A 14,363-nucleotide genomic window follows, 5' to 3' on the forward strand; every position below is an offset into this window, starting at 1 on the left:
GAGGGGGGTAATTATCAAAGACATAATTTCCAGACCTTCCAGCTACGCTAAACAAAGTGATTATCACAAAATTTTGATTAGATGTGTTTTGGGAATTGATAGAGGTTGGAGAGGGGCTTGTTGCCCTCCAGGCACTTTTTACTAATAGCAAAGGAACCTAACCCTTTCAATTTCTAATCATACGAGCCTTTTTGAAATTTCTAAGACAACAATTGGCCATGTCAAATTTCTCAGATGCCTTTCGGAAAAACACGAGGTGAGGGGAGGGGGGAGGGGGGGGTTATCCACCCTTTGATCACTCTCAATCTTAAAAATAACACTAGAATCTCTGATTACCAATCGAATAAGCCCCCCTCCGTAGTTTATACCATCACTCTTTCCATACAAAACTTATATGCCCTAGGGCATAACTTATAACCCTTGCCCTGAGGGCTATAGAGGGGCTATTATCCTCAAAGACATAATTTCTGGACCTTTTACTTGTGTTGAACAAAATGACCATCTAAAAATTTTGATGGGGTGTATTTAGGGATATGAAGGGCGTGGGAGGAGAGTTTAGTTGCCTTCCAATCACTTTCGACTTTTAAAAAGGGCACTAGTCCTTTCAATTCCCAATTGAATGAGCCTTTTTCGAAGTTTGTACGACAACAAATAGCAATCTCAAAATTTCTATCACATGTATTTCGGGAAAATGCGAGGTGTGGGGGTGGCATCCACCCTCCCATCGCTTTGAATCTCAAACATAGTGATAAAACTTCTGATCAGCTATCCAAAGAGTTCCCTCCGAAGTTTATACCATCACCCTTTCCATATAAACCTTATATGCCCCATAGAGTATAACTTACAACCCTTGCCTTGGCGGCTGTAGGAGGGTTGTCATCCTCAAATACATAATTTCCAGACCTTTCAACTACGTTGAATAAATGGCTATCTCAAAATTTTGATTGGATATGTTTGGAGAAACGGTGGGCGTGAAAGGGGATTAGTTGCCCTGCAATCACTTTCGACTATTAAAAATGACACTAGCCCTTTCAACTTCCAATCGAATGAGATGTTTACGAAGTTTCAACAGCAACAAATGACCATCTCAAAATTTCTATCAGATGTATTTCAGAAAAATACGAGTTGCGGGGGGGGGATGGTGTCTACCCTCCGATTGCTCTGAATCTTCCGATTGTCTTGGACTACTGGCTCTACAGGATCAGTTCTAAGAAAAAAATAAACACTTATCCGGGAGATTCCTTCTTGAAAAGGGAAATGCAGAATTACACATTTTTGTAGAAAAGAGGCTAAAAAAAAACCTCTGCAACAGGGTTCCCTGATATGCTGAATTTAACAGTATAATTTTCACAAAGGTAACTTGCAATTTTTGGGGTATTTTCCCCTTTTTTGAAAATTAACCTTAAATTCAAATTTTAAATCTTAACTTTAAACTTGATAAATTTTTCATATTTCGAATCACCATGAAAAGTTTATCCTTTTTATGTATACACTATTATCAAAACTTCTATTTTTTAGAATTTCGGTTGCTGTTAGCCCAGTTCACAACTATTTCAAACCTCATTACCAGGATACGTATGACCAAACTTGCGTGCGAAGTAATATGATGAACAAAGCTAACATTAACCATTCAGATATGGTTGCGATACTATCAAACAGTTCGTGGTAACGAACTGTAGAAAGGAGCAATCCAGCTCAATAGTAAACAAAACTCTAAAAAATGGAACTTTGATACCAATAGTTACATCAAAAGAATCGCATTTTGATGCTGAATTCAAATATATAAGTTATATCAAGATTAGTTTTACCCATCAAAAGTTACGAGCCTGAGAAAATTTGCCTCATTTTCGAAAATAGAGGGAAACACCCCCTAACGGTCATACAATATTAACGAAAATCACACCATCAGATTCAGCGTATCACACAACCCTATTGTAGAAGTTTCAAGCTCCTATCTATAAAGATGTGGAATTTCACATTTTTTGCCAGAATACACATCGCGGATGCGTGCTTATTTGTTTGTTTTTGGGTTTGTTTTGTTTGTTATTTTCCCCAGGGGTGATCGTATCGACCCAGTGGTCCTAGAATCTTTCAAAAGGGCTCATTCTAACGGAAATGAAAAGTTCTAGTGCCCTTTTTAAGTGACCAAAAAAATTGGAAGGCACCTAGGCCCCCTCACACGCCAATTATTTTTCCAAAGTCACCGGATCAAAATTCTGAGATAGCCATTTTATTCACCGTAGTCGGAAAGCTTATAACTATGTCTTTCGGGGCGACTTACTCCCTCACAGTCCCCGTGGAAGGGGCTACAAGTTACAAACTTTGACCAGTGCCTACATATAGTAATGGTTATTTGGAAGTGTACAGACGTTTTCAGGGGGAGTTTTTGGTTGGGGGTGGTTGAGAAGAGGGAGATGTATTGGGGAACTTTTCTTGGAGGAATTTGTCATGGAGGAAGAAAATTTTCATGAAGGGAGCGCAGGATCTTCTAGCATTATTAAAAAAAAATGAAAAAATAAATATGAAAAAGTTTTTTCAACTGAAAGTAAGAAGAAGCATCAAAACTCAAAACGAACAGAAATTATTACGCATATGATGGGCTCATCTCCTGCTAATACCCCGCTTTTTATGCTAAAGTATTTTTAGTAATTTCAACTATTTATTCTACGGCTTTTGTGATTCAGGGGTCATTCATAAGGAATTGGGATAAAATTTAAGCTTTAGTGTTAAGAGCGAGGTACTGACGAGGGGGTGAACCCCCTCGTATGCATAATAAAAACATGAGAATACAAAAGTTCGTTACGTAATCTAATTTGTAAGTTACGTGTATCTTTTACTAATAAAAACATTCGTAAAAAATTAAAAGTTCTAGTTGCCTTTTAAGTAACCAAGAAATCGGAAGGCAACTAGGCCTCCTCCCCCGCTCTTTTTTTCTCAAAATTATTAGATCAAAACTCTGAGAAAGCCATATAGCAAAAAAAAAATATGCAAATTTCGTTTTAATTATTCATCTGCGGAGAGCCAAAATCAAAACATGCATTGATTCAAAAACGTACAGAAATTAAATTGAAAAAAGAGTTTTTTTTTAACTGAAAGTAAGGAGCAACATTAAAACTTAAAACGAACAGAAATTACTTCGTATATGAAAGGGGCTGCTTCCTCATCAGCGCCCCGCTCTTTACGCTAAATTTTTTTACTGTTTTAAAAAGTAGAGTTGAAAGAGTCAAACTTTAGCGTAAAGAGCGGGGCGTTGATGAGGAAGCAGCCTCTTTCATATACGAAGTAATTTTTATTCGTTTTAAGTTTTAATGTCGCTCCTTTCTTTCAGTTAAAAAAACTTGTTTTTTTTTTTTATTTAATGTTATTATGGAGCATCCATGCCCGTCAGCTTGGGTTTGAATAAAAATTGCAAGGAAAGATGGTACTGTCCAAAGAAAAATAGTAAGAGTAAGCCTATTACTAACTCATACCGTAAATATTCTCATAGGGGGAGACTTCGGGGAGTCTTCCTATCGCTGGAAGCCACTTTTTTGACAATGCTCGGGCATCACAACACCTAGGAGAATCAGAGAGATGGGAAAGGTTTTCATAATAGCTGCCGAACAATTATACACTTTTATTCGGTCTTTAGTTTGTCTTAATTTTCCTTTAGCTGCTCAATTTTACATTTGGGGAAAATTTTCCAGGAGGAATTGTCGGCGGGAATTTTTTGCGGGGGAAGCTTTCTGAGGGGGATTTGATGGGGGAGATTTCTCGGGAACAATTTTTTGCGGGATAAATACTCCGAGGGGAATTTTCCGCAGGAACATTTTTCTCGGGGGGGGGGGTATGCTCGTCCTCGGCCTAACTGTCTCTGGACTGAGTAACAGCCCGATAATTTTCAGATGATCCCGTGGATTCACCTCTTCAAAGCCAAAGCCTTTTAGCAATTGTTAAATAGTTTGTAACGTTAACCCTTGGCATATGGGACACCAAAGAACTGCTATACACAGATTTAATGGGTTTTTGTTTTCTGGTATAATTTCCAGTAGTTTTTGTTTGTTGTGGGTGCCACCTTAAAAAAAGAAATATGGGTGAAAAAACAACAACAAAAGATTTCCAAAAAACGCATGGCCCCAAACAACTTTCCTTTCAGAAAGCGCATTTGACGGCACATTTGTCTTTTATCATCGACAGACTGTTCATTTTCGAATTTTTACAGACCTTGACAAATTAAAAAAAGAATAGTTTTGCTTATTCATTTTCACAATTCAAGGTGGGGGTACTGACGAAAATATAATACTGCCCTATAAAATCCACAATTGTGAAGCAACCAAAAGAAGTATGATGAGTAGACCAAAGATTGGTCCAGGACGGAAAACCTGCTTTTGTTTTGATATCCTTGGTGCTTTTAACAATACAAGGTGCCACTTTTATATTCTTCGAAAATATTTGGTGGTCAAAGAAAATATTTTGGAACTTAAAAATAAAAACATGGCTCAAAGAAACAAAGGTTCGGTGAAGCAAAATCAGACAGCCTTCTCTGGCATCATAGGCAGTGCACTAGCGCTGCCCAAGTAAAGAGCAATAGGGGCACAATGTTGTATTTTCACCAAAGCATTTTTATTGAAGGAGTTGCCATAGGAAACTTTGAAAGGAGCTTATTCGATTGGAAATTGAAAGTCCTAGTGATTTTTTTAACGGTCAAAAGTGATTGGAAAGCAACCAGCCCCCCTCCCACTCCCATTAATTCTCCACGTATTCAATCAAAATTTTGAGATAACTATATTGTTGAGAACAGTTGGTAACTCCAGTAACAATGTCCTTGGAGATGTCCCCCCTGGCGCTTGGGACAAGGGCTTTAATTTACGCAATACATCCATTGTCAAACAGTTCGTGGTATACGAACTGTAATAAGGAGCGACCCGGCTTAATAGTCGCCGAAACACTAAAAACGGAATTTTGATACCAACGTATACATTAAAAGAATTGTTATTTTATGCTGATTTTAAACATATAAGTTTCATCAAGTTTAGTTTTATCCACCAAAAGTTGCGAGCCTGAAAAAATTTGCCTTATTTTCGAAAAATGGGTGAAACACCCCCTAAAAGTCACGGAATCTTAATGAAAATCACACCATCATATTCATTATATCAGAGAACCCTACTGTCGAGGTTTCAAGATTATCTGCAAAAATGTGGAATTTTGTATTTTTTTTTGCCAGAAGAAAGATCGCGGATGCTTGTTTATTTGTTTTTTGTTGTTTTTTTTTTCCCCAGGGATGATCGTATCAACCCAGTGGTCCAAAAAGTTGGAGGGCAACTAGGACCCCTCCCACACTAATTTTTTCCCAAAGCCACCGGATCAAAATTTTGAGGTAGCTATTTTGTTCAGCATAGTCAAAAAATCTAATAACTATGTCTTTGAGGACGACTTAATTCCCCGCGGTCCCCGGGGGAAGAGCTGCAAGTTATGAACTTTGCCCATCGTTTACATATAGTATTTGTTATTGGGATGTCTAGTGACGTTTTCAGGAGTGATTTTTTCTGGTGGTAGGGGGGTCAGGGAGAGGGTGTGACGTGAGAGGATCTTTCCGTGGTGGGGGAAGAGAATTTCCATGAAGGGGGCGCTGGATTTTCTATTGCTATTTAAAAAATGAGAAATTGAATAAAAAGAGAAACTTTTTTCAACTGAAAGTAAGGAGCAACATTAAAACTTAAAATGAACAGAAATTATTACGTATATGAGGGGGTTCATAGCCTCCTCAATAAATCGCTCTTTACGCTTTACGCTTCATTCAGGGGTCACTCTTAAAGAGTTGGAATAATATTCGTATTTTAGTGTAAAGAGCGAGGTATTGACGAGGGGGCTCGTCAATACCTCGTATACGTAATAAAATTAAACGAATATAGAAATTCGTTACGTAAGTTAATTTGTAAGTTATGTATATCTATTCCTAATAAAAATGTTCGTAAATGAAATTAAAAGTTCTTGTGGCCTTTTTAAGTAACAAGAGAATTGGAGGGCAACTAGCCCCTCTTCCCCCCTTTTTTCTCAAGATCGTCCGATCGAAACTTTGAGAAAGCCGTTTAGCCAACAAAAATAAAATTGATATACAAATTTTCTTTAAATTATTCATGCATGGTGAGCCAAAATCAAAATCTGCATTAATTCAAAAACGTTCAGAAGTTAAATGAAAAAAAACAAGTTCTTTATAAACATAAAATAAGGGGCGATATTAAAACTAAAAATAGCAAAAATTATTCCGTATATGAAAGGGGCTGTCCCCTCCTCAACGCCCCACTCTTTACGCTAAAGTTTGACTATTTCTCACAAATTTACTTTTTAAAACAATAAAACCTTTAGCGTAAAGAGCGGGGCGTTGAGGAGGGGACATCCCCTTTCATATACGGAATAATTTCTGTTCGTTTTAAGTTTTAATGTCACTCCTTACTTTCAGTTAAAAAAAAAAATCAATTTAATTTACATAAAGAATTTGTTGTAAAGAAAGTTTGGTAAGTATGACATTTAGTTTTCAAAAAGACAAGAGGCATCCAGGTGAGCCTTTCAGAGAATGTCGAGGGGCGTTTTGAACTAAATCAAAACGCGTTATGTGCATACGAGTTGTCAAAAGGGCGCAACCTAAGAATGACTGACTTCATTAATTTGGAACTTTCAGGAAATGATGAAGGGGATAACCAATTGACCAAAAAAGCAATATTTGCACGCTACTACTGCTACTACTTCTACTACTACCACTACCACTACCACTTCTACTACTACTGCTCCTGTAGTGAGAACTACCAAGGCTGAGATACTAATTGAAAATTTGAGGAAGTGTTGATGGAAAAGTTTAACTGTATCAAAACAGACTATGTGCATACAGATTGTCAAAAGGGTGTATCAGTAATATCTTTGGAATGGCTTACGGTATCAAGCTCAAACTTCCAGAACATCATAAGGGGGGTTGTCAATTGATCCAAAGGCGACATGTGCATACTGCAACTGCTATTAATATTGCAGCTGCTACTGTCACTGTTCCACTACTAATGCAACACTGTTGCTGCTACTGCTACTACTAATACTACCACTACTACTGTAATACTAGTATTATTAAGGATAAGGGTATGAAGATGAACATTATGAGAGAATATTGAAGGGAAATATGAACTAAATCAAAACACACTATGTGCATGCAGATTGTCAAAAAGGTGCATCTCAGGAATGAATTAAGGTATTAAGTTGGAACCTTCATGGAATGCTTGAAGGGAAAGATCAATTGACCAAAAGGAAATATGTGCACACTATAACTAATACTGCTACAAATGTAACTACGACTACCACTGCTACTGCTTCTACTATTACTACTACTAATATAACTACTACTACTACTTCTACTACGGCTACTACTACTACTACTACTACTACCAATCCTACTACTATTACTACTTCAACTACTATTATTACTACTACTACTCCAATAGCTACTTTTATTGCAACTACAACTAAGGCTAAGAGCATTGAAATGAAAATTTCAGGAAGTGTTGAGAGGGGAGTTGAACTAAATCAAACCTATGAATATACAGATCATCAACAAGGCATATGGACAATGTCATGGCAGTGGCTAATTGTATTAATTTGAAACTTCCATAGTTTGAAAAGGGCTGATGTTCAACTGACAAAATGCAATATGTTAGTACTACTGCTGCTATTCGCACTTGTGCCATTGTTGTTAATACAACTACTAGTCCTACAACTAGTGCCGCTAATGCTCCTATTACTACTACTGTCCCCTACTATTATATCTATACCTAAGAGTATGAAGGTGAAATTCTTACGGAATACTGAGGAAGGTAAACTGAATATCAACACGCAGTCTGTACGCAGTTTGTCAGAAGGGCGTATTATCAGTATCACAGGAACGACTTGGTGTGTAAAGTTGAAACTTACAGGGCCTGGTTTAGCGGAATGTTGAACTAACCAAAACACTAGTTTTTACTAATATTGAAAAAGTGCCTAAATAAGTCAAAATACACTATGCACATATAGGTTATCAAGAGGACGTATCGACAATGCTTTAGGAACAGCTTAAAGTATTAAGTTGAAACTTTCAGCGCTCCTTTAGGGGGATGTTGAAGAAACAAAAGATGCTAAGCACTTACTGCTACTAATGCTACTACCGCTACTACTACTATTACTACTACTACATTTATTGCTACTATGTAAGCTAAGAGTATTGAGGTAAAGCTTTCAAAGAATGTTTAGGCGAATGTTGAACTAAAGCAAACGAACCGCTGAGCATGTCAAAAGTTATAAATGCCGTTATATAACGTTATATTTGCCGTTATATAACGGCATAAGTGCCGTTATTGTCAAAAGTGAATAACGGCAATATCTCAGGAACGGCTCACGTTACCAATTAGGAACTTTCACAGTATGTTGTGGCGGATTTCGAACTAATCAAAAGGTTTGTTCAAAATTGTATACTATTAATAGCATACTTGGTAGTGTATTCTACCAAAGGTCTATACTACTATTACTACTACTAAGATTGCTGTAACAAATGAGGCGAAGAGCATTATAGTAAAACTTTTAGGAATCGTTTAGGGGAAGGTTCAACTAAACGATTAAAAGAGTCAATTAAAAGAGTCAAAAGTTAAGGGATGGCTAGCTGCCCCTTTACCAAGCCCATTAATTCTCCAAACACATCTAATCAAATTTTGAGATAACAATTTTGTTTAACATAGCTGGAAGCTCCATTAACTATGTCTCTAAGGAAGCTGGGGATGTCAACTCCCACAGCTATTCGATTTGCTCATTGTTTATACTTAGTATTTGTTATTGGGAAACAAAGCATGGGGTTCAAAAAGGCCAAAGTGCATTCAAGTAAATTGAACTCAATTAAAAAAATATTGAACTCAATTAAAAATTTTATGCGCATACGGTTTTTCAAAACAAGAAAATCAGGAATGACTGAAGGTATTTAATTGAAACTATAAGGGAATGATGAGGGGATGATCAACTAACCAAGAGCATGTTGAGGGCGATGTTGAACTAACCAGAAGGCATTACGTACATGTTACCACCAATGCTACTATTAAGACTGCTATAACTACTACTTTTACTGAAAATAAGAATAATAACGTGAAACTTTCATGGAACATTTAAGTTTAACTAGGCAAAATGAAACATGTGCATTCTACTACAACTAATAGCACTACTACTACTGATATCGCTACAACTTTTAATATAACTGCTACTACTACTACGACCACTACTGCTGCAGCTACAACTACGAAGACTATTACTAGTAGTACTGAAGCTATTGGGTATCACATTGAAACTTTCAGGGAATGTTGAAGAGGATAGTGAACTAAATTGAAACACGCTATATGGATGCAGTTTGTTAAAAGGCCTTTGCGGCTATATCAAATCATCTTAGAGTATTCATTTGAAACTTTTAGTAAATATCAAGGGGGAAGTTGAGCCAACCAAACATGTATACTACACAAGGCTACGATTAATAAGAAGACAATTGTATGTATGCAGGTTATCAAATGGCCGCATCAGCAAGAACGGTTGAGACTATGAGGTTGGAACTTTCAAGCATGCTTAGGGGTATTTTAAGATAATAAAACCATGATATATACAAATTACTACTATTAATATCAGTAGTAATATTACCGTTGTTAGTAGTAATATTACTAAGGCTATGTGGAACTTTGATGGATTGTTGAGGGAATGTAGGGCTAAATCAAAACTCAATATGTGTATGTACGTTATCAACAGGACATATCAGAAATATCTCAGAAACAGCTTAAAGAATTAAGTTGAAACTATCAGGGCATGAGGAGGATATATTGTATTAGACCAAAAAGGCACAATGTAAAAATCATTCAGGTTATGAAATAAAAACTTTACACGGAAAGTTTAAAACCAATCAAAAGGCACTTTGTGTTTGCTGGTGTCCAAAAGGCACCTCAGCAATATCTCAAGAACATCTGAGGGTAATAAGTTAAAATTTTCAGGGCTACTGCTGTTAGTACTTCTGTTCTTACAACTGAACTAAACAAACCATGGAAACTTATAGAAAAAAATGAAAGGAATTTAAATTACTCTTTTCTTTTTCCATGAAAAAGACTATGTCGAAAAAATAACTTTACAAAAACACATTTTTCAATGAAAATTAAAGAGCTGCATTAAACCGAAAAAAGAAATAAATTCAAATATTTTTCCAATTGTAAAACTACCACACATCACCATCAATAAGTCAATAAAACCTAAAACAACAGAAAGTACAATAAATAACTGAGTCAAACTCAAAACGAGCAGAAACTAATACGAGTTAACGCAACTTTCTAAAACGTGACGTCATGGTTACCAATGTGGCATGGTGTCAATATTTTCGGTACTAAAAAATGGAACTTTGATACCAATAGCTACATCAAAAGAATTGCATTTTAATGCTGATCTTAGATATATAAGTTTCATCAAGTTTAGTTTTACCCATCAAAAGTTACGAGCCTGAGAAAATTTGCCTTATTTTAGAAAATAGGGGGAAACACCCCTAAAAGTCATAGAATCTAAAAAAAAATCAAATCATCTGATTCAGCGTATCCGAGAATCCTATTGCAGAAGTTTCAAGCTCCTATCTACAAAAATATGGAATTTTGCATTTTTTGCCAGAAGGCAGATCACGGATGCGTGTTTATTTGTTTGTTTGTTTGTTTTTTGTTTTTTTTCCAGGGGTGATCGTATCGACCAAGTGGTCCTATAATTTTTCGAAAGGGCTGATTCTAACGGAAATGAAAAGTTCTAGTGCCCTTTTTAAGTGACCAAAAAAATCGGAGGGCACCTAGGCCCCCTCCCACGCTAATTATTTTCCCAAAGTCAACGGATCAAAATTCTGAGATAGCCATTTAGGAAAAACCTTATCCTATGTCTTTGGGGACGACTTACTCCCCCACAGTCCCCGTGGGAGGGGATACAAGTTACAAACTTTGACCAGTGCTTACATATAGTAATGGTTATTGGGAAGTGTACAGACGTTTTTAGGAGGATTTTTCTGTTAGGGGGAGGGGTTGAGAAGAGGTGGATATGTTGGGGGAACTTTCCATCAAGGAATATGTCATGGGAAAAGAAAATTTTCATGAAGGGAGCGCAGGATTCTCTAGCATTATTAAAAAAAAAAACAATAAAAAAATAAATAGGAAAAGTTTTTTCAACTGGAAGTAAGGAGCAGCATTAAAACTTAAAACGAACAGAAATTATTACGCATATGAGGGGCTAACCTCCTCCTAATACCTCGCTCTTTACGCAAAATTATTTTTAGTAATTTCAACTATTTATTCTACGGCTTTTGTGATTCAGGGATCATAGTTAATGGGTTGGGACAAAATTTAAGCTTTAGCGTAAAGAGCGAGGTACTGACGAGGGGGTGAACCCCTCATATATGTAAAAAAAAATGAGAATACAAAAGTTCGTTATTTAAGCTAATTTATAAGTTATGTATATCTTTTGCTAATAAAAACATTCGTAAAAAATTAAAAGTCCCAGTTGCCTTTTTAAGTAACCAAAAAATCGGAGGGCAATTAGGCTTCCTCCCCCGCTCCTTTTTTTCTCAAAATCATTCGATCAAAAAACTATGAGAAAGCCAGGTAGCCAAAAAAAAAATATGCAAATTTAGTTTTAATTATTCCTCTGCGGAGAACCAAAATCAAAACATGCATTGATTCAAAAACGTTCAGAAATTAAATAAAAAAAACAAGTTTTTTTAACTGAAAGTAAGGAGCAACATTAAAACTTAAAACGAACAGAAATTACTTAGCATATGAAAGGGGCTGCTTCCTCATCAACGCCCCGCTCTTTACGCTAAAGTTTTTTACTGTTTTAAAAAGAAGAGTTGAGAGAAAGAGTCAAACTTTAGCGTAAAGATTGGGGCGTTGATGAGGAAACAGCCCCTTTCATATACTAAGTAATTTCTGTTCATTTTAAGTTTTAATGTCGCTCCTAACATTCAGTTAAATAAAACTTGTTTTTTTTTGTTTTTGTTTTTTTTATTAAACGCAAAGACCGCACCCGAATCTTTTTCTCGCAATGAATTGAAATAAGCTGTATAGAAGAAACAAGAAAGGATAAACTGACGTATTGGACCCATAATACACTTTTGTAAACAAAATCTGAAAAAATATGCACATAAATTAAATAGATGGAAAATCATTTTTTCAGATCGAATGAGAAGGAGGGTTTCAGAGGCGGTTTTAGAGGTGGGCGCTTGCTCCGCACAAAAATTTTCGGGGCACAGAATTTCGAATAAATAATCTAATAGTTATGACTGTTCTGTAATTGTCTTAATTTAATTTATATTGAAATAAAGTGAAGGGTGCTGTCGGCAGTAAGTATAAGCAAATTGGATCTTAAATTTTAATTTTTGCCATATCTTCATGACCATTCCTTGAAAAGAAAAGTAAATAGCAAACATTTAATTAATTGTAGTTTTTTGTGAGATTTTGTATTTAGAATAAATTAAATAAAAAAATTATAATGAAATGAAAAATTTTTGACAAATTTAAATTAAAAAATAAAATAAATTAAAAATTTTAAATGTATTTAAAATTTTATCAAATTTTAATAGCTAAAAATTTTGCAAAAATTTACCTTGACGATTTTTTGGATTACCTGGAGCACTAACTGAGATTTAGCTCTGGACACAAGAGAAGCCAGAACCACCACTGGAGGGGTTTTAGGGAAAGGAGGTGTTTTAGCAAAAGTTAGGGACAGAAGGGAAGAAGGCGTGAGAGAGAAAATGAGAGAAGCTGTGACATAGATAGAGACAGAGACAGAGAGAGTGAAATAAAGAGAGCAGAAATGACAGTGAGGCAAAGAGGGAAAAAGAAATAGTGAAAGTGAAGGGGAAGAGGGGGAGAGAGAAAGAGGGAGGAAGGAGAAGAGAGAAAGAGAGTAAGAAAATGAAAGAAATATAGCAAAAACCAAATTAAAAAAAAAGGACTTACCGTTCAGCTGAAGCACAGAAACAACCAGCCAAACGAAGCACGCAACAATATATCCCATGAAATACTTATTAGTATACCCAGGACTGGTAATGGCTTTCCCAGAAATTGGATACATTCCTGGTGTAATTAAGGCCCCTTGCTCCAACGTTGGTGCTTTTGGATCTCTTTTAAACATGAAAGCTGTTTCGCCTCGCTTATCGTAGCAGCTATTCATTGCTAGAAAAAAATACACCTGTGTAGATACAAATAAATAGAAAGCGTAGGTTAAAACTTGTATGCTAGGTTGAAAGTTCTCTGTTTGGTGAGAAATCATACATCTTCAGAAACGAAATTTGTGTGTACAGCGCAACAATAAAATGACATACCGAGGACTATATAATAAAGATCTTTGTATCAAAAATTCTTTGTCTTTATCATCTATTCTACCACCCTTTCTATAAAAACTTTATACGGCCCCAGGGTTTAGCCTATAACCCTTGCCCTGAGGGCGGTGGTTGGGGGGACGGTCAACCTTAAAAACATAATTTCTGGACATTTTAACGACGCTGAACAAAATGGCTATCTCAAAATTTTGATTGGAAATCGTGGAGGAGTGAGGGGGTTAGCTCCCCTCAAAATCACTTTTGATAATTTTTAAAAGGGGCACTAGCCCTTTTAATTGTCAATCGAATGAGCCTTTTTCGAAGTTCCTACAACAACAAATCGCCATTTCAAAATTTCTATAAGTTTCATTTCGGGAAAACACGAGCTTGGGGGGTTATCGACCCTCCAATCACTTTGAATCTTAAAAAAGGTAATAGAACTTTTTATTACCAATCCAATGAGCCCCCTCCAAAGTTTATACGATCACCTTTTTCATATAATCCTTATATGCCCCTAGGATATAACTTACAACCCTTACCCTGAGGACTGTGGGGGGGGGGAGTTTCATCATCAAAAATATAAGTTTCGAAGCTTTCAATTACGTTGAACAAAATGGTCATCTCAAAATTTTGATTTGATGTGTTTGAAGAAATGGTGGGTGTGGGACGGGTGCTAGCTGCCCTCAAATAACTTTTGACTATTACAAAGCCCTTCCGATTTCCAATTGAATGAGCCCTTCTCGAAGTTTCTACGACAACTTCTTCGCTACGAACTGCCCTGGTCTAAAACCGAAAAACCAAAAGATAAAAATAACATAATAATACATTGGCCCCACATCACTCTTTTCTTACGCAGAGCTATTGCGCTGCATGTGATAATATGTGTTTTGAGCAGTTTCGTTTTAATTTTTCAAAATATCGACAAAAAAAATATGCAAAGAAAATCACCACGATAATCAAAATCAGAGGAAACTCTATAGCATTGCCTGCAGTAAAGGGCATACGGCTT

General features: G+C 36.2%; 1 protein-coding gene across 1 annotated transcript in view; it reads right to left on the minus strand.

Moving 5' to 3' along the window:
• LOC136038547 (uncharacterized) overlaps positions 1–14,363 on the minus strand; it is an 87,691-nt gene that overhangs the window by 26,893 nt on the left and 46,435 nt on the right. The window contains exon 3 of the mRNA XM_065721709.1: positions 12,993–13,208. Coding sequence (XP_065577781.1) covers positions 12,993–13,208 — 216 coding nt within the window. The remainder of the gene's footprint in view (positions 1–12,992; positions 13,209–14,363) is intronic.

This window comes from Artemia franciscana, chromosome 2 (genome assembly GCF_032884065.1).
Source record: "Artemia franciscana chromosome 2, ASM3288406v1, whole genome shotgun sequence".
NCBI lineage: Eukaryota > Metazoa > Arthropoda > Branchiopoda > Anostraca > Artemiidae > Artemia > Artemia franciscana.